This window comes from Prinia subflava, chromosome 14, assembly GCF_021018805.1.
Source record: "Prinia subflava isolate CZ2003 ecotype Zambia chromosome 14, Cam_Psub_1.2, whole genome shotgun sequence".
NCBI lineage: Eukaryota > Metazoa > Chordata > Aves > Passeriformes > Cisticolidae > Prinia > Prinia subflava.
In genome coordinates, this window is record NC_086260.1 from 14,139,469 (window position 1) to 14,165,205 (window position 25,737).

General features: G+C 47.9%; 1 protein-coding gene across 2 annotated transcripts in view; it reads left to right on the forward strand.

Moving 5' to 3' along the window:
• Nucleotides 1-15,372, forward strand: part of VGLL4 (vestigial like family member 4) — a 78,179-nt gene extending 62,807 nt beyond the window's left edge. For both annotated transcript variants that reach the window (XM_063411394.1, XM_063411395.1), the window contains 3 exons: nucleotides 6,038-6,260; nucleotides 10,054-10,168; nucleotides 12,579-15,372. In XM_063411394.1, coding sequence (XP_063267464.1) covers nucleotides 6,038-6,260; nucleotides 10,054-10,168; nucleotides 12,579-12,847 — 607 coding nt within the window. In that variant the 3' untranslated portion in view covers nucleotides 12,848-15,372. The remainder of the gene's footprint in view (nucleotides 1-6,037; nucleotides 6,261-10,053; nucleotides 10,169-12,578) is intronic.
• Nucleotides 15,373-25,737: the final 10,365 nt, after the last annotated feature.

The window sequence follows — 25,737 nt, forward strand, 5'->3', positions numbered from 1 at the left end:
TCTTGCATTCTCTCATACTCGTGAATATGAAGGCTTCAGGAAGGGAAATTCAGCTGTATCTAAATATTTGTGCTTGGTGCAGGCTGTAATGGGACACTCCTTTGCTCGTTTCACAGCTTATTCTTGATTTCTTTCTTCTGCTGTGAAATCTCCTGGTTGATATTTGCAAGTAACTGTCTGCTCCAAGGTTTATCTCTGAAAATCCTGTTTTGGTGAGGATAAATATAGAAAGTCTGACTTGTGTTTGTTTATATGTGAGATTATCCCATTTCTTTTTAGTGTTTGTTCAGCGGTTTAGACTTAAATGTCTTTCCTTTGAGGGAGGGTGTTCATTATGTTTCTCAGGAAGGCATACCTGGTTCTGTGGCAGGAGTGAGTCCTGCAAAAAACAAGGATCTCTGCAAGTTTTGGGATGGAGTACTGGGCCAGAAAAGGAAAAGGCTGCTCAAAGGAACTGGGAAGCACAAGGCTTATAAAGTGAGATGGAATGGCATTCTGTGTTTAGATGACAGTCATTCAAGAAGGCTTTGGGCTGCTTGGAGTAGTTTTTTATGTTCTGAATACTTCATGTAATTGGCTGACACTCAGAGCAAATTGCTGCTGCTTTCAGGTTCTGTTGGGGTTTTTGTTTGTGGTTTTTGTTTTTTTTAATGAATTTGTATTGCTTAAAAATTCTGAATAAGGAACTCTAAGGATTTTTCCCTCTGGATGTATATAATGTTGTTTTGAAATACCACTTTAAATTCTGGTTTTCTCACCTCACAGTAACAGAATTAATGTGTGCAAGCAGAGCCTTTTGCAGGAAATGATGCTCATCATGGAGCAGAAATTCAGTATCAGTGGGTTAGAAAGCCTTTAACATTAACAGCTGCCCTCTTTCAGACTCAGTGAATAAAGGCAGTATAAGATGTTTGGAAAACAAACACAAAGATGCCGAAAATGTTCAAATCACACCAGAATTAGGCTGCAGAAATAAACTTTGCTCTTAAGCCTTGCATTGTGCTAGTGTGAAGAAAAGGGGGTGGCTGTTCTTTGTGCGAGTGAAACTCTGCTCCGGAGCTTCCATTTCGAGCCAAAGGGAGTGAGAAGCGTCTGTGATTCCTTGCCTTGGAGGTACAGTAATGCTTTTGGCAGCATTCCTGCAGGCTCTGCGGGCTGGAAGTGAGCGCAGGCAGCGCTGTCCCCTTCGTGGGCCTCTCTTTTCCCTTTTCCTGCGGCAGCTGCCAGCTCCGCCTGCTGCTGCGGCCGCCTGTGAGCTCCCCCCTGGCGGTGCCAGCCTGCAGGGCAGCCCGGGGGAAAGATCCTGCCTCGGGGAAAGGCTCTGCCCCGGGGAAAGGCTCTGCCTCGGGGGAAGGAAGGCTCAGCCTGGGGGAAGGAAGGCTCAGCCTCGGGGGAAGGAAGGCTCTGCCCCGGGGGAAGGAAGGCTCAGCCTCGGGGGAAGGTCCTGCCCCGGGGGAAGGCTCATCCTCGGAGGGGAAGGAAGGCTCAGCCCCGGGGGAAGGAAAGCTCAGCCTCGGAGGGGAAGGAGGGCTCAGCCTCGGGGAAAGGAAGGCTCTGCCCCGGGGGAAGGAAGGTCCTGCCCCGGGGGAAGGAAGGTCCTGCCCCGGGGGAAGGAAGGCTCTGCCTCGGGGGAAGGAAGGTCCTGCCCCGGGGGAAGGCTCAGCCTCGGGGGAAGGCAGGCTCTGCCCCGGGGAAAGGAAGGCTCTGCCTCGGGGAAAGCTCCTGCCTCGGGGGAAGGAAGGCTCTGCCTCGGGGGAAGGCTCTGCCTCGGGGAAAGGCTCTGCCTCGGGGGAAGGAAGGCTCTGCCTCGGGGAAAGGAAGGCTCAGCCCCGGGGAAAGGAAGGCTCAGCCCCGGGGGAAGGAAGGCTCTGCCTCGGGGGAAGGAAGGCTCAGCCTCGGGGGAAGGAAGGCTCAGCCTCGGGGGAAGGAAGGCTCTGCCCCGGGGGAAGGCTCAGCCTCGGGGGAAGGAAGGCTCTGCCTCGGGGGAAGGAAGGCTCTGCCTCGGGGGAAGGAAGGCTCAGCCTCGGGGGAAGGAAGGCTCTGCCTCGGGGGAAGGCTCAGCCCCGGGGGAAAGCTCTGCCTCGGTGGAAGGCTCTGCAGCCCCAAACTCCGGGAACACAGGGGGTTCTCCCCCTTGGAGCTGCTCTGGGCACGGCTGGGATCCTGGCATGGGTGTGCCTTTGGTGCCAGCCAGCCCAGCACATGATGCTTGGTAAGCGCTGTGCTTCCCTGGGGAGCAGCTGGGAAGCTGGGGTTTTTAAGGATTGGGGAATTCACTGGAGGTGGGGATGGTGTCTAATTGTGCTGAAATGAAGCTGGAAGTGGCTGGGAGAGCTGTGGGGGCGGTGGGCATGGAGCCCTGTGCCTGGCTCTGCTCCGGGCTCACCCGTGGGATTTGCTGGATTTTAAGCTCTGGAATTGCCCTGGCATCTCCCCTCTGCTCACAGACTCAGGGCTGGTGAAATATGCTGATTTTTAAGACAAACTGCAGTCCAGGGATGGCAAAGCTGTTTGGACAGCTGGCTTTGTTTGTAGTATATATTTTTAAGTTCTTTTCCAAGCTTGGTCAGAAATGCTTCTTTGTGATTTTGGGCCCTTTTGTTTGACTTGAGGGATGCATCTCTGAACTTGTCCAGAGTGTGTGGAATGGCTGAGCTCGTGGACTTGAGTGAAATTTGATTATCTACACACACTTCTCTTCTGATTGCCCCTTCAGATAAAGTCTTTAATAGCAAAACAAGAATCATCGTCACCATGATAACAACAACAACAACAAATTTTCCATAGAAAAATATTTTTTAAGTGATCATCTAAACTAAATTACTTAATATCATGAAATTGATGAGTGCCCTATAAATAATCATACAATTATCTGACAAATCTGTAGGATTTGCTATTTATGTGTGAACAGGAGGGACTCACAAATGCTGCTGGATTTTCACGAGGGCAGAGCTTTCATGCCCCTGTTCTACACTGTGCTGGAACATTTCCAGAAGAAATATTTCCTGATGTGGAAGTGGAAGTTTCAGGTGTTTTCATTTTTTCCAGAGACTGTAGGAGTTGAAGGTGGATGAATTGAGGATTTTTAGGGAGTGGATTATAACCAGCTCCCTGCCCGGAAGAGGAGTTGTTCTAATTTAGGAAGAGGGAATTATTTGCCCACAGAAAGGCCTGGGGTGTGGTCTGCTGAGATTGCTGAGATAACTCAATAATTTTAGGTGTTTTTAGGGAAGGTCTGCTGCTGGCCTTGTTCCTGGAGACAAGTTGATCCCACTGCTCAATTTTTTTGTCCCTTCTTCCAAAAGTCTTCAGGGAAAGTTTTTGATGTTTTTTTCTGTGTTACAATTTTTGTTAGGATTGGGTTTTTGTTTGGGTTTTGTTGTTGTTGTTGTTGGTTTTGTGGTTGTTTTTGGCAGAAAAACTGCCAGTTCAACAGTATTTGGAGCTGTGACTCTTCATTTAAAGTGAGGATGAGTGAAATAAGCACTGTTGTGTAAAATGGAAAATTTATTTTTCTTGGGAATTTCAGTAAGTTTGTTCATCTGTGGTCACTTGACAGCTCCACCCCCCCAGTAAATGCAACACTTAAGTTGTTGAAAAAGAAGTTCTAAGACAACCTCAAGTAACTGGTGTAGGTACATGTTTTGTTTCATTTCATCAGCATTTTTTAAGGAGTAAACAAAAATTTTGCTTTGCAAATCAGTTTCTGCTTACTAAAACAAAACAGAATATTTCTGAGTAGAGATTCTGTTTTTCTTTGAGGCAGTGAAAAGTGGGAATCTCCTGGAGCTGTTGGTTGTTTTGTAGCTTCCAAATTGTAATTTTAATTGTAGTATATGTAGTTGAAAAGTGAGAATTTGGCTTGCACTGCAGCACCAAGAAGGAGCTTTTGCTGCACAGTGATTTTAGCCGTGGTTTTGGTGGTGCTGTTTCCCAGGATGTCCCAGGCTCTGTCCAGGCTGTGTGTGAGGTTCCTGCCTGCTCGCTCAGGGCTGGGGTGGGATCATTGCTGTGCCCAGGAGCTGTTTCCATGCTGTAATCCAAGAGCAGCTACTGGATGTTAAATACAGAGCCCCTTGTGCTGCCATTTATCCACATTTGCATCAGTCTTTAGCTCAGAGCGCTGCAATTCCAAACTTCCCTGCAGCTGAATTGAGCTGGGACAGTGATTCCTGGGGAATTGTGAGCTGCTGGTCAAATCCAGCCTGGAAAATGGGCTCGGGGAACACACAGGACCAGCTGTGAAAGCTCCAGGCTTGGATTTTACGGTGGATTCTCCTAATCTGCAGCTGCTAATTTGTAATTAGTGAAGAGGGCCAAGGGGATGCAAAGGGTTACAGACTGTATTGTTGTGCTCTTGGTTCTCCCCTCCCCGGGCTGCCAGGGGAATTTGGCACCGAGTCCCTGTGTCCTGAGCTTCCCAAGTCACTGGTTGCCTGGCATCGTGTTAACTCAACTTCTGCCACGAAAAATGAGCTGAGATTTGATTCAGGAGCAGTAATTTCTCTGCAGCCAAGTGACTTTTGAGCAAGCTCAGGAATAGCACTGAGGAATTGTGAGTTGTTCAGCCAAGGTGCTGTTCCTGAATGCAGCAGAGATCTGGATCCTCATCTCCAAAAAGGAGGTGACTTTTAGGTGTTACATGACAGGGGCCACAAAGATGACAACAGGTTTTATTTGAGGAAAATGTTACTGGAATAAAAAGTTGTTGCAGAGATGAACTTGGGAGTGGCATGAAGATGATGAGAGGGAAGCAATGGCTTTGTCTCTCCCCTAATTCAAGAGTCAGGGCTAGAGCAATCCAAGCCATTGCATTTTAGGTTGAAAAGGAACAAAAAGAGCCTGTGAAGAAAAGGTATTTTAAAAAGTTTGTAGTTCAAAGCCTGGAATCCGTGAGCACGGGATGTTGAGGCTGAAGGATTTAGGGCTGGGCAGGGATATCCCATGGGATATCCCCACACCCTGTGTGGGTGTTTTAGGGGCTCCTTATTTCCCTCTATTGGCAGGACTTTTTTCCCTCAGCCTTGCCTGTGGAGAGACTTTGTCAGACATTGAAATAAGCAGTAGCTTTTTGGACTTGTAACTTATTTCAGCATTGAATGTCGATTCCTTTTCTGTCTCTGCCTTTCATCAGAGCATTTTTCAAGATTGTTCCTGCATATTGATTGCCATGATAGGCTTTAAAAAATGAGAAAAAACTACCTTGAATTTCACACACTTATAGACAGGACACAGAGGGCGTTTCACTGGTATTTAAGAACAGTCCAAAGACAGGTTGTTATTTTTATTTTCCACAGAGCCAGTGGTCTCCTGGTGCTTTTGCAGCTGGAACTTGCTGTTCCCCACTGCAGTGTGTGAGCCCTTCCAGCACTGCTGACTCCAGGCTGCTGGGGATGCCCATGTTCACTGGTGATCAGGGATTTGCTTTTCCCCTCAGTCACTGGTTTGCTTTTAATGACAATTCTGTTGCAGGATGGAAGTTGAAATCCTTCATCCACAGATACAAACACAGCTTTCTTTTCATTGCAGTGAATGATGGGCTCATTATGTGAGCACATTTACAGGGATTTACTGTTCAGGAGTAGCTGGAAATGATTCTTCTGAAAGAGCAGTTGTTAATAAATGATTCTGAGATAAGTGCAGTGCAGTTTGCTTTTCCTTCATTTTCTCCTCTGAAAAATTGGCTTCCTGCCTTGGCTCGCTGCATTTTTGCTGATATCAGCCATGTCTTTTCAGCAAAAAACTTTCCTTGGGCTTCAGTAATGCTTAGAGAATATTGCAGTGTTAGACGGAGTGGGATTAATAGTATGGTAAAGAGGAGGAATCTGATGTTAAAAAAAGTTGTCTCTTCTGCATCTGGATGGCTACCTGAAGAAATTCTTGGCTGAAGAGAAATGTTGGTTGGCAAAGCTGCCAGATCTCGGGGTTGGCTTCTCTGGGGATATCCCAGTGGGGGATCCCACCTTGCAGAGTGCTGCATGTCTCAGGACACCCTGGCACCACACAAATCCCTTTTCCCTCTTTTCCTCCCTGCCAGAAGCAAGACCGCCAACGGGGATTACCGGAAGGAGCACCGGGAGCGGAGCCGCAGCCCCATCGAGCGGGCGGCTGCCCCCACCATGAGCCTCCACGCCAACCACATGTACGCCTCCATCCCCAGCCTGAGCATGGAGCAGCCCCTAGCACTGACCAAAAACAGCGTGGATGCAGCCAGGACAGTGGGCCTGGCCCCCAGCCTGAGCAGCGTGGAGCGGCAGCAGGTACGGCACCGGCACCGCAGCCCGGGGCTGCTCCTCGGGCAGGGTGGGCTGCACATGCACTCCGAGTGTCACAGCGGGCTGGGACACTCATGGGGACATTCCCAAACCTGGGAATGCATGGGCTGTGTTTGGGAATGTATATATTGTATATGGGAATGTATGTATTGTATATGGGAATGTATGGGCCGTGTTTGGGAATGTGTGTGTTATATATGGGAATGCATGGGCTGTGTTTGGGAATGTGTGTGTTGGATATGGGAATGCACGGGCTGTGTTTGGGAATGTGTGTGTTATATATGGGAATGTATGGGCTGTGTTTGGGAATGTGTGTGTTATATATGGGAATGTATGGGCTGTGTTTGGGAATGTGTGTGTTATATATGGGAATGCATGGGCTGTGTTTGGGAATGCATGGGCTGTGTTCGGGAATGTATATATTGTATATGGGAATGTATGGGCTGTATTTGGGAATGTGTGATGTGTTGTATATGGGAATGCATGGGCTGTGTTTGGGAATGTATATATTGTATACATGGGAATGCATGGGCTGTGTTTGGGAATGCATGGGCTGTATTTGGGAATGTGTCTGTTATATATGGGAATGTATGGGCTGTATTTGGGAATGTATATATTGTATATGGGAATGCATGGATTGCATTTAGAATTGTGTGTATTGTATATAGGAATGCATGAGTTGTGTTTGGGAATGCATGTGTTGTATATGGGAATGAATGGGTTGTATTTAGGAATGTATCTAGTGTATATGGGAATGCATGGGCTGTATTTGGGAATGCTTGGGTTTTATTTGGGAATGTATTGTATATGGGAATGCATGAGTCGTATTTAGGAATGTATCTGTTGTATTTGGGAATGCGTGGGTTGTATTTGAGAATGTATGCACTGGATATGGGAATGTATGGATTGTATATAGGAATGTGTGTATTGTATTTGGGAATGCGTGTATTTTAACTAGGAATGTGTGTGTTTTAACTGGGAATGCGTGTGTTTTAACTGGGAATGCCTGTGTTTTAACTGGGAATGCCTGTGTTTTAACTGGGAATGCCTGTGTTTTAACTGGGAATGCGTGTGTTTTAACTGGGAATGCCTGTGTTTTAACTGGGAATGCCTGTGTTTTAACTGGGAATGCCTGTGTTTTAACTGGGAATGTGTGTGTTTTAACTGGGAATTCAGAGTGTGGTTCAGGCAGGCTCCAGCACCTCCTAGGCAGTGCCTGGGGCATCCCCTGTGTCCCTCCTGGTGATCCCTGTGTGCTCCCTCCCCTCTGTCCCAGCTCTCTCCACCCTCCAGAAGGGGTGCAACACAGAAGGGAAAATTTGACACTGAATGATCTTAGTTGTTTCAGCCAGCCAGAAGCATTTGCTGTGTTGCTCAGAGCAGTGTTGTATCACTCATTCCCTTCTCCCAAAGCCAAGTCATTATTTTTTATTATTTTTGATTATTTTTGATTATTTTTGATTATTTTATGCCTGATTTCCATGTGCTGGGGTGGTTGTTAAGGTTTTGTTATTGGTTGTTCTTTGGTTTGCCATCTTGCACATGGCATTTGTTTTGCTGCAAATTTGAAGCTGGGCTATTTCTGTAGGCAAGAACAGTTTTCTTATGTGTCAGACTCACTTTTATCTCTCCTACAAGTGGAGAGACAAAGCAAAGGAATTGAGCTGTGATGAGCTGCAGCACTGGGAAATTAAACTGGCCCTTGTGCCCAAGCTCTCCTTCCCTGGATCCCTCTCTTCTCTGTTCTCTTGGACATTTTGAAGCAGATCACAATCATTTTTCTTGGGAAGATAGGATGTTGGGGCTTCAAGGGTAGAAATCATACAAAACAAAAAGTGTACTAAAAAAAGAAATCCTAGTTTGATGATTCCTTGTTTTGGGTTTTTGTTTTTTCTTTTAACCTTAACATGTTGAATGAGGTTTCATCTTACTCTGTTTCTAGTAAAACAGGTAGGAGAAAATTACCTTATTTGCAGCAGGACAGGGTTATTCATCTGTTGTAGTTAGTGATTGGTACTAAATTCTCAGTTTATCTCAATATTCTTATATAAGTTTCTATATCCTGTACACACACAACCATAGCAGAGGATTCTGCAAGGTGCCTGATTGAATTCTTTAAGGTGTTTCTGAGATATTTAAGTTATTAATGTTTAAGCACATTTCTGAGATATTGTTACCTGTCTCTCTCTACTTCCCATCTCCTGCATGTCCAAAATACTCTCCTGAAGAGAATTAAATACAAGCCTTTCTCAAAAACCACTTCAGAGAGGCACAAAATCCTGGCCCATATGGAAAATAATTACTCCCACATGTGAACTGCTTACAGAAAAATCAAATTATTCTTCTGTTTTTCTTTATTTACTTTTTTTAATTTGCTGCCAGTGCAGTAAGATGTAAATAACTTCACTGCTGTTTTTGTCCTGGCAAAAACTGTGTTAGACTTCCCTGGAAAGCTCAGCTCTTTACTTTACTGACCTTGCTCTTACTCTGCCTGAAGTACCTCCAAAGAAGGGAAATTCCCTCCTTTCTCACTGACCTTGTATGGGATAGGTGATTTTTTGTGGGTAGAATGGTCAAGAAATTAAATTAAATCAATTCTGTGAATCTTTTGAACATTTACTACTTAATTTGCATTGAGTATAATGCATTCTCATCATCAAGTATATGGAATTTATTCCAATACCTGTGTTATTTCCCTTCAGCCACCTGGAGAAACTGGGACATTCTTTTCCCAGGGCCTTGTGTAAATTTCCATAGTAAACAACTATGAAAAGAGCATTTTATGGTTACATTTAAAGTACAGATGGTGCAGTTCTAATGTAGTGTAGCTGTGAATAGACATTTTGGGGAGTCTGCATGTGCTGAGAACGACAGTAATGTTAATTAAGTATGAAGTATAAATTAATTCACCTGCTGGAAAGGCAGATGAATCCCAGCAGGAAAGGATTTGTGCTCTAGACTGGCTCAGAGTTCTTCATATTTATTGTACATCCCATGGGACGAGGATGGACTGTGGAATACAGAGGTAGGGCTAGGAAAACTCAACTTCTGAACAAAAATTACAACACCAAGACAACAAATACCTGGAAAATCTGCAACCCCCTTCTGTGTGGGGCCACAGAATGAAACAAACACTTCATGTGTTGGCATTTAGTGCTGCATGTGGAACTCAGTGAAGTTGACACAATCCACGTAAAATCACTTTTAAGATCTGCTTTCACACTGCCCTTTTTCTGTTCACTGAAATAACAAAAACCTTTGTGGAAGTGCAGAGTGGATTGTTAGTTTTAGCTGTAGAAGCAGCTGAATATTTGGGGGTTTAATATGAATTGGATAGTTTGGTGGTTTAATTGCAGGGGCTGTGAAGTGGCAACAATCAGTGTAAAATCACTTTTAAGATCTGCTTTCACACTGCCTTTTATCAGTGTAAAATCACTTTTAAGACCTGGTTTCACACTGCCCTTTTTCTGTTCAATGAAATAACAAGAACCTCTATGGAAATGCAGTGTGGATTGTTAGTTTTAGCCAAACAAACAGCTGAATATTTGGGGGTCTGATGTGAATTGGATAGTTTGGGGGTTTAATTGCAGGGGCTATAAAGTTGACACAATCAGTGTAAAATTGCTTATAAGATCTGCCCTTTTTCTGTTCACTTACATAAAGAACCTCCATGGAAGTGCAATGTGGATTGTCATGTTTAGCCATAGAAACAGCAGAATATTGCAGGGTTAATGTGAATTTCCTGCTGCTGAGTGTGCCCTGTGCTTGTGTCTTGCAGAACCGTCCCTCTGTGATCACCTGTGCTTCTGCCAACAACCGCAACTGCAACCTGTCCCACTGCCCCGTGGCACACGGCGCCTGCGCCGGGGCCGCCTACAGGAGACCCTCCAGCTGTAAGTGCCACCAGAGAGCCCCCTGGCCACTCCTCAGTGACAGGGAGGGGACAGGGGACACCCCTGTGTGTCCTCCTGTGCTGCTGAACTAGGGGGAGAGCTGTTCTTTCTTCTTGTTTTGAAAAGATGATTTAAAATAACGAGCCCCTCACACAGACAAATAGGTAATTGTGTTTATTTTAGTCCAGCAGCCAGGGCCAGCAGATCCCCCCACGCTCTTATTTTAGGAGCTGTGCTTTCCCCTGCTCTCTCCATAGGCAGGAGACTCTTGTGATTCAGCTGCAGTCGCAGAAATCCTCCCTGCAGCCACAAACACCCTTCCAGAGCCTGCACCCTCCTCCTGCTCTGCGTGGAGCACACAAAAACCTTTGCAGGGCAGTTGCTACAGCAACACAAGCACGGAGCTGCAGCTTTGTGCCTCGTGTGCAGTCAGTCCTGCTTGCTGGGAAAGCTTGGCTGTTTCTGTTCCTGCAAATGCACAGAACACTCAGGGGAAGCTCAGCCCTTCCCTTGAGAGTCCTTTACCTGCTGGGGCAGAGCTGGAACTCCCAGCACTGCCAAAAGCTCAGGGGCTCCAGCAGCAACCTAAAGCCCACAGCAGGGTCATTATTCGTATTTTATTATTAATAGTATTTTTTTATTTTTATAAATATCACTATACTGTTGATAACTAGAATTGGGAGCTGAAGGAGACCCTTTGACTCTTAAGAAATCAATCATTGGGGCTCTCAGATGTTACAAGTTTAATCACAAACGGGTGCTGCTGCTCCAGCAGCTGCCCCAGCGGGCATGGGAGCAGGGCTGGATGTTTCCAAAAAAGATTTGTCTCCTGTCAGGTGAGGAGGTGTCTGTACATGACCCTCATGATTATTTTAGGATCAATCAAGCATTGCTTTAGGGTCAAGCAGGGGGGCTGTGCCATGGATGCCGACAGTTCCAAGTATTTTTGGAAAGACAATTCATATTCAGACACACAAATACTGATTGAAAAATGTAAAACTGCAGTGCTCTTATATTTAGTCTGAGGAATTACACTTCATGTGTTGGCATTTAGTGCTGCATGTGGAACTCAGTGAAGTTGACACAATCCACATAAAATCACTTTTAAGATCTGCTTTCACACTGCCCTTTTATCAGTGTAAAATCACTTTTAAGATCTGCTTTCACACTGCCCTTTTATCAGTGTAAAATCACTTTTAAGATCTGCTTTCACACTGCCCTTTTATCAGTGTAAAATCACTTTTAAGATCTGCTTTCACACTGCCCTTTTTCTGTTCACTGAAATAACAAGAACCTCTATGGAAATGCAGTGTGGATTGTTAGTTTTAGCCATAGAAGCAGCTGAATATTTGGGGGTTTAATATGAATTGGACAGTTTATGGGTTTAACTGCAGGGGCTGTGAAGCTGACACACAATCAGTGTAAAATCATTTTTAAGATCTGCTTTCACACTGCCCTTTTATCAGTGTAAAATCACTTTTAAGATCTGCTTTCACACTGTCCTTTTTCTGTTCACTTACATGAGAACCTCTATGGAAATGCAGTGTGGATTGTTAGTTTTAGCCATAGAAGCAGCTAAATATTTGGGGGTTTAATATGAATTGGACAGTTTATGGGTTTAACTGCCGGGGCTGTGAAGCTGACACACAATCAGTGTAAAATCACTTTTAAGATGTGCTGAGTTTCCCAGTGCAATGGGAGCAGAGGGGTTTGGTGCGTGTCCTGACCCTCTGTCCCCGTGTCCCCGCATGGGCTGGGTGCATGTCCTGACCCTCTGTCCCCGTGTCCCCGCATGGGCTGGGTGCATGTCCTGACCCTCTGTCCCCGTGTCCCCGCATGGGCTGGGTGCATGTCCTGACCCTCTGTCCCTGTGTCCCCGCATGGGCTGGGTGCATGTCCTGACCCTCTGTCCCCGTGTCCCCGCATGGGCTGGGTGCGTGTCCTGACCCTCTGTCCCCGTGTCCCCGCATGGGCTGGGTGCCTGTCCTGACCCTCTGTCCCCGTGTCCCTTCATGGGCTGGGTGCATGTCCTGACCCGCTGTCCCCGTGTCCCCGCATGGGCCGGGTGCATGTCCTGACCCTCTGTCCCCGTGTCCCCGCATGGGCTGGGTGCATGTCCTGACCCTCTGTCCCCGTGTCCCCACATGGGCTGGGTGCATGTCCTGACCCTCTGTCCCCGTGTCCCCGCATGGGCTGGGTGCATGTCCTGACCCGCTGTCCCCGTGTCCCCGCATGGGCTGGGTGCATGTCCTGACCCGCTGTCCCCGTGTCCCCGCATGGGCTGGGTGCATGTCCTGACGCGCTGTCCCCGTGTCCCCGCATGGGCTGGGTGCATGTCCTGACCCTCTGTCCCCGTGTCCCCGCATGGGCTGGGTGCATGTCCTGACGCGCTGTCCCCGTGTCCCCGCAGCCTCCGCCGCGTGCGACCCGGTGGTGGAGGAGCACTTCCGCAGGAGCCTGGGCAAGAACTACAAGGAGCCCGAGCCGGTGGCGAACTCGGTGTCCATCACGGGCTCTGTGGACGACCACTTTGCCAAAGCCCTGGGGGACACGTGGCTGCAGATCAAGGCCGCCAAGGACGGCGTGGGCAGCAGCCCCGAGGCGGCGGCGCGGCGGGGCCAGGCGTCGCCCAACTCGCACATGGTCAGCCACAACCACTCGCCCTCCGTGGTGTCCTGAGGACAGCACCCTTCCCGTTTGGAGTTTGCATGGTTTGACTGAGCTGGGAACAAGTGCTGGGGGAGGGGAGGATAGTTTTCAACGCATCTTTTTGTGTACTCACTTCGTCGTTGTTGTTTTTGGGTTGTTTTTTTGTAAAAGGGTGCCCTTAAAGACGATAGCAGGAACTATTTCATAAAGATTCATACGATGTAGCATCCTTTTTTTTTTCCTGCCTCAATTACCAAAGAAACCTCTGATGCAAATCTGCTGCCCCTTAAAAAAATAATGCACGCTAATCCACAAAAGCCATTACACTTAGTTGGTTGACCCAAGTGCTTTTTTTGCTTTTCGTAGCTTCTCAAGACTAGAATTTGTCTGGTTTGCTTACGTTGCCTTTATTTTTTTCCCTCTGTGAAGTAATTTTGTATGTATATACTTGAAAAGAACTGTCATGTATGATTTGCACTATTGGAGGAGGACTGAAGTTGCACGGCAACTTTCTGGAAGAGGCTAATATTTTGAGGGCAAACTGCTGAAAAAAGGGTTTAAGGATGACATTTCTATCAGTTTGATTTTTCTTAGAGCAAAACAGCTTCGGAAGGGGAAGTCTCATACAGGTTATAGGTCTTTCTCTCTTTAGATTTCAGGTGCTTAGTGCTTGCAACTGGACTGCATAATTTACAGAACACGGGCATTTTTTCCTAAACACTGCAGTTTGTTAGACTAGAGCTGAGGTTGGAGGGTTCCATAGTGCTTAACGATGCATGTTTTATGAAAAATAGCTGGTATCTATTAATGTATAGACAGTAAGGATCATAATACTTATTAGCTTCTCTTCAGAATTAGTTTATTTTTGTCAGTAACAACCCTAGATATACTTACTGCTGGTACAGTTGTACTCTATGATATTTGTATTTGCTATTCACTTTAGAGGCAGCAGCAGCGAGGGCAGCTCAGGACAGGCCTCGTGCAGCACTGCTGCTTCACAGGGATCTGCTTCCCAAACCCCAGTCTGTGTCATCCACCCTCAGCTAGCTGCAGGAACTGCTACCCTTACACATCGTGGCTGGACAACAGATTGTTACAGTTTGTGAAAGAAGATCTGTCCCTTGGTTTCTTTTATTTTATTTTTTTAAGCCTATCCATCAGCCCATTCGCAGCATACATTCCTCCAGTAGAGTTTATACAGGTATTACTGCATTTATTATCATTTGCTATATTAATAGCTACTAACTAGAAATTAGGCAGTAGAGGCAGGCATGAAACCAGAGCTGTGCTAGTGCTAAGAGCTTCTCTTCTCCTTGTTAGGTGTAGCTTCTCCCCAGGACATTCCATCTGCCCAGGACAGTGCAGCCAGGCTTGGGTCCACACTGGGCTCCCCAGGGATGGGCTCAGTGTGGGAGGTGAGGACTGGCTGCAGGATGAACTCCACGTGATGTATTCTGGACTAAGTTACAGTATTGGGTCCATTGTGGCATTTATTTTATGCTCTTTGTTTTCTTTTTTTTTTGTTTTAAAGTTAAGCTATTTAATTTGGAAAAGGTGCAGGGTAGAAAGAGATCGGGAGATTGGCTCTTACTCTTGGTGAGAAGGTGGCTGCTCAGTTTTCTTTAAAAAAATGGAAAAAAAACCCACAAAAACCCCCAACCCAACACCTAAACCCCCCAGTTTTACACATTTCACTACCACCTTACTGGGTAGTCAACGCTTCCTTGCTTTGGCATTCAGTACCCTACTCTCTGTAGGAAGATTGTTAAAAGAACACTTTTTTATATAGGTAACTTTAAGACCATCGTTACGCTGTGCGTAAAGAATGTACAGAGAAATTTGTAGGTATTTTTTGAGGAACAATTAATTTGTTAATGATATGTAGCTATTTAATTTTTCCCTTTATTGTAATCATTTTTTTTTTTTTTTTTTGGAGAAAAAAGTTGATCTTTTTTTTGTTGTTGTAGAGTTGTCTGTAATACAGTAAAAAGTGCAGGAACACAGTTATTCTATGAGGACACTGCATTAGCATTAATAGCCACTCGTTTGTTATTGCTACAGGCTACTGAGCAGTATAACAGTCAATACTAATACTGTAGATGGACTCTGTGGAAAATGTGACTCCTCTGTTTCTTTGTAAACACAAATAAGATAATGTTTTTAAAGCTAATATTTTCAATAATAGCTGTTTTACAAGGTTACATTTACTTATCTGAGATAGGTAAATGGATTTGAGGGCAATAAAGATTTAATGTGCTACGTCCAGTCGGACAGAGGCTGGACACAACAATGTCACGAGAGCCAAAGGGTTGGGGGGAGGTGGAAGGACACTAAACTGAACTCACCATCACGACACGTGCTGAAGTTTCTTCACAGAGCCGGGTTATCTACAGTTCAGTTTGAAAGATTCTCTCTGTGTTTGTAAATCTGTAATATACCATTCTTTTGTGGCCTTGTTTCACCTGGAAAAAAAAAAAAAAAAGGTTTGGCAGGCCATCTTTTTTTTTTGTACTTAAAAGTAGCCTTAAAGAACAATAAAGTGCTCTTAAATCACAGGTGTGTTCCTAAGCCTCTGTGCTGAGGGAGGAATTGGGGTGTGGGAGGCAGAAACAACCCCTGGCCATGTCCTGCTTTCCCTGCAAGCATCCCTCCCTTCTCTAGAGCCATAACCCCACTGCTGGGTCTGCCACAGCCCATTCACGGCGTTCTGGGGGGTTTTCCCTACAGGAGTTTGCCAAGAAATCCTTCACAGCAATAAAATAAATCCTGTTGCTGCCCCAGCAGCCGTGCTGGGCCTTGAGGAGCTCCCCTGGACAGGGACGGGTTTGGAAGGCACCAGCTGGTCCTGCATTGCTGTGTGTGAAAAAAACACAAAAAAACAAGTTTGGGACGTTTTGTTTGTCCCTCAGCTCCTTCAAGGAATCCCTCCCTGGTGGAAAGAGCTGAATTTCAGATGTCACCATGCAGTGTCCTCTGTTGGGGTGAGCAGCGTTCCACTGGCACTGCAGGTGGTTCATCTCCAAAAAGGAGCTGGAAGTGCCCGAGTTTGAGAAAGCCCAGGGAACCAGGCAAGGAAAGGGGCTCCAAAATGAGAATAAAAAGCCTCTGAAAGGAAGGAGACCCAAAGTCCCTGCTGGCTCAGCAGACTCAGCAAAGTTCAGGGTGAGGGAGGTGCCATGAGAATATTTCCAGGAGGATTGCTGTGACACATCTGAGACACATCCCTGTGGGAAGAGACCCAAATCCAGTGTGAAGGTGTGTGAGGGGCAGAACAAGCACAGCACACCCCACAGGCTGCTCCAAGGGGGGCAGGAAAAGGGAAAATGTCCCTGCAGCAAGGATTTGGGGGCTCCACGCCACAGGCCAGGTCAGTGGCTTCAGCAAACTCCATTTTCTGCATGGTAAAAGGGTTTTTGTGACTGGCACGGGTATTTCCAACAGCCCAGACACACATTTCTCTAAGTGCCCCCCCAGTCCTTGTCCTGGCATCTTCTGGGGGCTGAATGAGGGGCACCTTCCAGCTGTGCCTTCAATTTTCACACACACACACATTATTTGTGCCAATTCAATCATCTTTCAATTCCAGCAGGCAGCCCTGACATCCCCAGGGATGCACAGCTCGGGCAGTGCCCTCTCCTGAGGGCACACAGGGTGCATTTCAGGCTGACTGGGGGTACAAATCACCTCTGCAGACACATCCAGAGGGCGGGGACAGCTGGGCAGTGCTGCTGGGACAAGGTGGCACCACTGTCACAGCTGTGGTGGCTTTGCACAGTGACCACAGTGACCCCCGAGCTGCCCTCAGGGGTGATCCCTGGGAGTGGAGACTTCTCCAGAGTCCAGCCCCAGCTCGTGTTCTAAACGTGACAAGAGCCACAGAAGCACTGCCAGTGTTATTTCTGCACACTTAGGCCTGGCCCAGGGGAGTGTCCACACTATCTTTAGATCCCTCTGGATATCCAAACCCCTCTGCATCCTCCTGCTGCGTGTCCTGTGGCATGGACACAGCCCCAGGCGTGTCCCAGCTCTCCTCCCTCAGCAGGCAGTGATTCCCACAGCTGGATTACAAGGTATGATAAAGCACAGTTTATCCCTGAAGGGCTCTTGATAGACATTACACCCATTTTATAATTTTTAACCTCTCTGGAACAGCTGCATCAAGTCCTTTCTCAGTATAAGACAGCTGAGATAATTTAATTCTGTATTTTTCAGTTCCCCAGTGTAAAACCCCAGCCCGTCCCCAGCCCTGCTCCTGAGCTGCCCTTCCCTGGGGACAGGGCCCTGCTGGAGGCTCCATCCCCACCCAGGGGCAGCCCTGGGAACCCAAACTGGGAAATTCTCCTCTTTCCCAGGGGCTGGGCAGGCTCAGGGCTCTGGAGCTGCTGCTGCCCTGTCCCTGGGGCACGCAGGGCCTTCCCTCTGCTGGCAGGGCTGAGCTGTGCATGGGAATTCACACTGCACACATCTGGGAATTCACACTGCACACATCTGGGAATTCACACTGGCACACATCTGGGAATTCACACTGCACACATCTGGGAATTCACACTGCACACATCTGGGAATTCACACTGGCACACATCTGGGAATTCACACTGCACACATTTGGGAATTCACACTGCACACATCTGGGAATTCACACTGGCACACATCTGGGAATTCACACTGCACACATCTGGGAATTCACACTGCACACATCTGGGAATTCACACTGCACACATCTGGGAATTCACACTGGCACACATCTGGGAATTCAAACGGCACACATCTGGGAATTCACACTGCACACATCTGGGAATTCACACTGGCACACATCTGGGAATTCACACTGCACATATCTGGGAATTCACACTGGCACACATCTGGGAATTCACACTGGTACACATCTGGGAATTCACACTGGTACGCATCTGGGAATTCACACTGGCACACATCTGGGAATTCACACTGCACACATCTGGGAATTCACACTGCACGCATTTGGGAATTCACACTGCACACATTTGGGAATTCACACTGCACACATCTGGGAATTCACACTGCACACATTTGGGAATTCACACTGCACACATTTGGGAATTCACACTGGCACACATCTGGGAATTCACACTGGCACACATCTGGGAATTCACACTGCACACATCTGGGAATTCACACTGGCACATCTGGGAATTCACACTGCACACATTTGGGAATTCACACTGCACGCATTTGGGAATTCACACTGGCACACATCTGGGAATTCACACTGCACACATTTGGGAATTCACACTGCACGCATTTGGGAATTCACACTGCACACATCTGGGAATTCACACTGCACACATCTGGGAATTCACACTGCACACATTTGGGAATTCACACTGCACACATTTGGGAATTCAAACTGGCACACATTTACTGCAGCAAAACACACAACTGCCTTTTCCAGGGCTAATTCCACACAATGACAGAGCAGTTCTGACTTCCCCATTGCACTGCAGTCACATGAGACCCTTTCAGCCTTTTCCTGCTCACAGCCCGGCACTGTCCAGTCTAATTTTACATTTGATTTTGCTAAGCAGCAGCTTTCCTAAATGCCAGGGAGAACATCTGCCCTCTCTCCATCACAAAGAGACACAAAGGCATCTGTCAAACCCCTGCTACATTTAACAGTCCAAAAGCTGCTTATCTTCAACCTGTTTACTCAGTTTGGGGAAACTCTGCACAGAGAGCCCTCCCGAGGGCCTCTGCAGGCGGGGGGAATCAGAGTTAACTTTTTTAATCCAAAGCTCTGCTCTCCTGCTGCCTGAGAACAGTAAAATGCTGTGGGTCGAGCTGTGTTCATGACTTTTGGCTTGTGTGTTAAAATATAAACAACAAACCACTGAGCTTAGAGGAGTTCTAGGTAGGTAAAAAATACAGGATTTTTTTTTCTTTCTGCTTTCAGGGGAAAAAATGATTCAACACATTTAAAAAATATTTCTCAGGCTAAGCCTAAACCTTTGCTGTCACTGCCACACTGCAATATTCACTTACCTTTTATTTTGGAGGGGGAAGTAGAGATGAAAATAGTGGAAAGAACTAAAAATAGTCATGGATCAAAGCAAGGGCTTTTCCTTTTTCCTTCCAAGGGATGAGTTCTTGGGCTCCTGCTAAGAAAATCCTACAGAAAACCTCACTTTATCAACTTCCCCAGAAGAAAATGTGAGTTCAGACAGCACCACAGGGAACAAAGGCTTTTCTCTCGCTTTCCCTGACATACCTGGAGTGAAGCTGATGCAATTTTTACTCCTCACAGGCTCTGAGGAGTTCCTGGCCCTGGCCCGGCTGCTGCAGTTCCATGCCCTGACACAGCCACACCTGCTCAAGGAAAAACACCCCAAATAAAAGTAAAATCAGCCTCTGCTGTGAAGGTTTTCCCCTTAATAGCAACATTTGTCACTTGTGAGTCCCTCCTTCCCAGTGGCTCTCCCTCAGGAATTGGAAAATCAGGATTAAAACAAGTCATTTATTAACCTGCAAGTCCCATTAATAAATTAACAGCAGAGACCAGCAGACCTGGTTCTTCAGTGTAGGCAATATTCTCATTTTTCCCCTGGAACTCAGTCACCCTGAGGTCCATAACTCACCTTTTGCTGTGAGGAAGCCTCAAGGACACATCAGGGAAGTGTCCAGAGGAAAAGAACATCTCAAAGCACTCCAGACATTTTCTTTGTTGTGATCCAGATGGGACTGGGCTGAACACAGGCTCAGAACAGAGCTCAGGATCATCAAAATAAAGGTAAAATGCACTCCAGCTTTGAAAGATGAAGATTGTCTGTCCTGTTTCAGAGCTCTTTGTTCTGCTCCCCTCCTCTGACAGCTGATTCAGCCTCCAGCTGCCTGCTCTGGGGAATGTAATTAATGTCATTAACGTGGAGTTTTCAGGTGGGGAAATGAAGAAAAAAACCAAGAATTGCAAAGCCACCATTTAAAACAATCCCAGGGCTCGTTTTAAACGTTTTCACCAGATTTCCTCACAACACAAAATAATGCTTTGCTTGCTGCCAGGCTTGCAAATGCAGCCTGTGAGTCAGGCCCTGACCTTTGAGGATGATGCAAAATCAGCAGCAGTAAATCAAATAAATCAAATCATGACTTTGCTGACACCTCTGAGTGATTATTCCAGCAAATGAACAGTTTCTGCCTGGGAATGCAGGAAGGAGGAGTGTGGGATTCTCCTGCAGGACTGATCCTGTGCCTGCTGAGCTCTGGATGCAGTTTGAGTCCTACCAAATCTCACAGGAAATGTGAAAAATACCTGGGATCAGACTGAACACAGATCCACCCATCAGAGATCAGTAAAGACAGACCAGGGAAGGCAGGAAATATCCTCTGTTTAGATGAAATTTTGGGTTTTTTTTTCACTGCCCATACAGATCCCGTCTCCTCTCTGTGCTGTCCTCCTGGGGCACATCCCCAATTAATGAATTTTCTCCTCAGGAAAATCCCATTTCACAGGCACAGCTAAACGAGCTCACACATCACTCTGAGACTTCTTCACACAACCCCTCAGCCATTCAAAAATTGCTTTTCTGCCTTTCTAATGCTAAAGGACAGATACAGACCATTGCTTTTCTATTACTTGCACAGATCTCCACCGTGTTTGCCCTGCACAAACACCCAGGGACAACAAACACAACTCCAAGTGCTGCAGTGCTGGAAAGCTTTGCTGCCATCAGTTCTTGGGGTTGGAACTCGTGTGACTCTGATATCTCACCTGGGTTCTGCTCTCCCAACACCAGAAAATATTGCACTCGAGTTTCTGGGAGTGAAATTAAAATCGGGTTATTCTGAGTAATGGCATTTGGAATTCATTCTGTCCTTGAGGCTTTTAGCTCCACATTTTCAATGTTCTTGACACGGCCATGAAACAGATGGGCTCGTTTTGAAATGAAAGGAAAAAAGAAAGCAGCTCCTTGGGAATTGGAGGGACACAAAACAACAAAAGCCCAGAACTGCAACATTGTGAGAGCTGAGAAAGCTGCAATTCCCCCAGGCTGGTGAAAAGCAAAGATTGTCCCTTCAGGAACCTGGGAATCAGCTCCACTGCAGCCTCAAACCCCAGCACTGCCAGGAGCCCCCCAGGAGGGGTTTGGGGAGCACAGGGTGCAGGATCCCCAGGGAACCTCCCAAATTTGGGGTTATTTATTTCACTTGTGGCTGGGGAGTCTGCTCAGGAGGATCTGTGGCTTTAATTGCTCTGTAGGTACAAATTCACAAGAGCATTCTGCCCTTTCTGAGGAGCTGGGTGAGCAGAAAGAAACAGATTTTAAATTTGTGCCACAGAGAGGGTGAACCTGCACTGCCTGGGACCACAGAGCCTGCAAACCCCACAACGCTGTGGGAGCCCCCAAAAGGAAAATTCTGGATGCTGAGCCTCAGGAAAGTCCCCAGAGACAAACGCAGAAGAAGGGATGAGCCCAGGGCTGCCAGCAGATGAGGAGGAGCTCCCAGAGCAGGGACAGGACCTGTGCTGGGAGAGCTCCCAGGTCCATCCAGCTGCTTGTCCTGGATCTCCTCCAGGTTCCTCCTCTCTGCCCCTCCTGTGTCCCCTCCAGACCTGGGACAAGGCAGGGAAGGCGAACATGAACAGGGCAGGACAGAAGAATTGCTGGAGCTTCACCACAGCACAGATTTGGGGCAGTGGGTGAGGCTTTCAAAGGATTTTTCAGTTCGTTTGCTCTTCTCTCAGAATGGAAGTTTTGTACTTCTTTTTTTAAATGAAAAGTTTACGAGGGAAAAGAGCCAATGACAACACTGGGGAAGGTTTGTAAAACACAGAAATATCACCAGCACCACTGCAGAGCCCAACAAATTACAGGCCACGGCAAATTATTTACACTTAGCTGATGAACACAGCTCTGTAGCTCACTCAGGAAGTGAACAAAACCCCCTTTTATCCTCTCCTCTGGAGTGTATTTATAATGTATGATCAGAATTAAGTAATGCTTGCTAATTAAGAACATTTTTCAAAATCCAAGCCCAATTCTTTCGTGTCTCTTTGTTCTGTTGCACTCCCAAAGTCAGGGCCCACCAAACCAGTGCAGAGCTTTGGTTCCTGGGGACAGAACCCCGAATGTCAGGGCAGGGCTGGAGGACACAGCCAACACTCCCTGCCCCTCTCAGCCTCCTGCTGAGCTTTTCCCCAGTTCCAGAGGAATCTGGGAATCCCTGCCTGTGGGATAACACCAGGCTCTGGCACTGGGATGGGCAGCAAACACCGCCAGCCAAAAACGCAGAAACTCCTTTTGAAAAAGAGCATTTAAAGAACATTTCCCTCCCTGTTGTTTGTTCTCCACCAAAGCTCTCTGGTGACTCCTCTGTCTCAGCTCTGTCACACAGAGCCCAGAACCTGCAAGAAAGAGCCAAAGCGAAAGGGAGAGCAGTTAAAAGTGAGTAACAGGTTTATTTAATCCTCCTTTACACACATAACTTTTAAAAATACATGCTTAGTGTGAGATTGTCTTTACATCTGACATCAGGCTTCTTTCAGAACTTTGAAACCCAGTTATTCTGATATTCCTGCTCCCAGAGGACTTTCAGGAATTGCTGTCCTGGAATTATTTCTGGAATCTCCTAATGGCATTTCCAAATGCCATCCACAGGAAGAGATGGAACCAGGATCTGTCCAGGGCAAAGCTGAACCTGCTCCAGCCCTCCCTTCAAACCAGGGTTAAAAAAAACCAGGCTTAAGTTTGCTTAAACTCGACTGAGTTCACAGGGCAGAGTTTACAGCTCAGCCATCCCAGCTACTGCCCGAGGGAAAATCCCAAATTGTGGCTAAATGCATGCAAGGGACATGCAGCAGCAAAAGGTTTAATTAGAGGAAAATCACCTTTTGTAACCAAATAACTGGGATATTGTCACATTCACACCAGCTGAACCTCAGCGTGCCCAGCTGGGTGCCAAAAATGATAAATTTGGGATACAGCTAATGGGGAATATCCACTGGGTGGGACTGGAGTGAGAGCTTCTTGTTAATTTAAAAGGCAATTTAGAAAATAAAGGACCCAAGGGGAACTCAGCAGCAGCTTTAGGAAGGTAAGATGAATTTAAAAAAATAAGAAAAAGCAGAGATACAGCAGAGATATAGAACCTTTTTCTGAGAATTTTGGTCTCAAAAATTCACCACCTGAAAAATGACTTTAATTTGTAATAGTGCCAGATTTTGACATCACTGGAAGAACACCCATGACCTGGAGCAGCCACTGACCCCACTCCCCAAGAAATAATGTAAATATGATGACTATGTTAATAAATAAATAGAAATAATGGCTATTTTAGACAATAATGCCTATTTTAGGCTCTTGGTGCAAACCTCAGCAGGTTTCAATAAATCTTTTCTCATCAGTTGCAGACACCCTTGATCTGACTGAACTTCTGATGAGAGAGAAGCTGGGAAATTCTCTATTAAAAAAATCTTCAGAGCTTATGTGAAGGAAGGAACTCAAATAATTGGATTGACCAACTAATTTTCCTAATATATCTGGGAAATAGAGGCTGCTTGGCAGATAAAGTGATTTGCATTTTTTCTCAGTGAGTTAACTCCTAAACCCCACAATATAAATCTATGAAAAGGATTTCAAATTTCCTTCTAAAATTAATTCCAAGACCAATAGATTGAGTTTTGCTTTAAGTGCAAAGCTCAGCCTGCTCAGAGGAGCCACCACAGCCAGGCCACCCCAGGGCACCGAGGGGATCCTGCCCTGCACACCCACCCCGGGCACTGGGCTGACACCCAGATCCGTGAGCAGACACTCACACACCCCTGCCAGGGCCGGAATTGCTGCAGGTCCTGGCAGGGACGTGGGCTGCTGGCCAAGCAGGAATCAGCTGCCCGTGTCCCCAGGCCCTCCTGCTGCCCCTGAGGACACCCTGCCCCGCCAGGGGCTCACACAGGGTGCCCTGGCAGGGACATTTTGCATCCCAGGTACAGGAGCACTGGCAGAAGCTGTGCAACCCTTTCGTGTTCATCACTCCCAAAATAACGCTGCAAACGATGCTCAGCCCCCTCCTGCCCTCCCCTGCCCTCCCCTGCCCCATGGCAGCAGGGAATCAAGCCCGGTTTGCAGCAGCAGAACCTCCTCGAAGGCCTGGTGACAAAGGTTCCATTCCCAACGAGCTGGGGAACAGGAATGGAGCTCCCATTTGAGGTGGCACTGGCAATTCCAGCGGTTCGAAAGCGAAAATGGGGATCCTCGGAATGGCAGGGCTGCCTGGAGGGATGGAACCCCCTCATCCCTCCCCTCACACACCCAAAACCCCAAAGCAGAGCTGGCAGCATGAAAAGCAAAACCAAATTTAGGAAAGCAGCAATTCCGAGGGGAGCTGCTGGTGATGTCAGGGCACTTAAACCCGCCTGAGTCACAGGTTCCTGAGGAAGTGGCAACACCTACGGGGTTACTGCAGCAAAGGCAGCCTTGGGAGCACGGGATGGAAACACAGACACTCACAGACACTCACAGACACAGCAAACCCCTCAAGGAAAACGGGGCCAGCTTTGGAGAATCCCTCCCTGCTCACTGCAGGGAAGTCTGTCCCTGGAAATGGATGTGGTGTCACTGAGAGCCCTGAGGAGGCACCGGGCATGTGGGGAGAAAAGGGAAAAAGAAATAAAGAGGAGAGAAAGGACACCAGAACCCATCAAAAACAGTCATCAAAACCCAGAATCCCAACGCTTCCAGAGCAGCAGACTTCCCTGGAGTCTGGAGTTCCCTTCTTCCCTCCCTCCCAAGGAGGAAACAATTCCAGCTCTGCTCCAGGCACCTTTAGCCAGCCCTGTTTCATCTGGGAAGCAAAACCACTGCAGCAACTTGCAGCTTGCATTTCATGCCCTGGACCTTGCAGTGCAGGCTGCAGCAGTGCAGGGCACAGCAGTGCAGGGTGCAGGGTGCAGCAGTGCAGGCTGCAGGGTGCAGCAGTGCAGGGTGCAGGGTGCAGGGTGCAGCAGTGCAGGGTGCAGGGTGCAGCAGTGCAGGGTGCAGCAGTGCAGGCTGCAGCAGTGCAGGGTGCAGCAGTGCAGGGTGCAGCAGTGCAGGGTGCAGGGTGCAGCAGTGCAGGGTGCAGGGCGCAGGGTGCAGCAGTGCAGGCTGCGGCAGTGCAGGCTGCGGCAGTGCAGGGTGCAGCAGTGCAGGGTGCAGGGTGCAGCAGTGCAGGGTGCAGCAGTGCAGGCTGCAGCAGTGCAGGGCGCAGCAGTGCAGGCTGCAGCAGTGCAGGGTGCGGCAGTGCAGGGTGCAGGGTGCAGCAGTGCAGGGTGCAGGGTGCAGCAGTGCAGGGTGCAGCAGTGCAGCAGTGCAGGGCGCAGCAGTGCAGGGTGCAGCAGTGCAGGGCGCAGCAGTGCAGGGCGCAGCAGTGCAGGCTGCAGCAGTGCAGGGTGCAGCAGTGCAGGGTGCAGCAGTGCAGGGTGCAGCAGTGCAGGGTGCGGCAGTGCAGGGTGCAGGGTGCAGCAGTGCAGGGTGCAGGGTGCAGCAGTGCAGGGGGCTGCAGTGCAGGGCGCAGCAGTGCAGGGTGCAGGGCGCAGCAGTGCAGGCTGCGGCAGTGCAGGCTGCGGCAGTGCAGGGTGCGGCAGTGCAGGGTGCAGCAGTGCAGGGCGCAGCAGTGCAGGCTGCGGCAGTGCAGGCTGCGGCAGCGCAGGCTGCGGCAGTGCAGGGTGCAGCAGTGCAGGGTGCAGCAGTGCAGGGTGCAGCAGTGCAGGATGCAGCAGTGCAGGGCGCAGCAGTGCAGGATGCAGCAGTGCAGGGTGCAGCAGTGCAGGCTGCGGCAGTGCAGGCTGCGGCAGTGCAGGCTGCGGCAGTGCAGGGCGCAGCAGTGCAGCGTGCAGGGTGCAGCAGTGCAGGGTGCAGCAGTGCAGGGCGCAGCAGTGCAGGATGCAGCAGTGCAGGCTGCGGCAGTGCAGG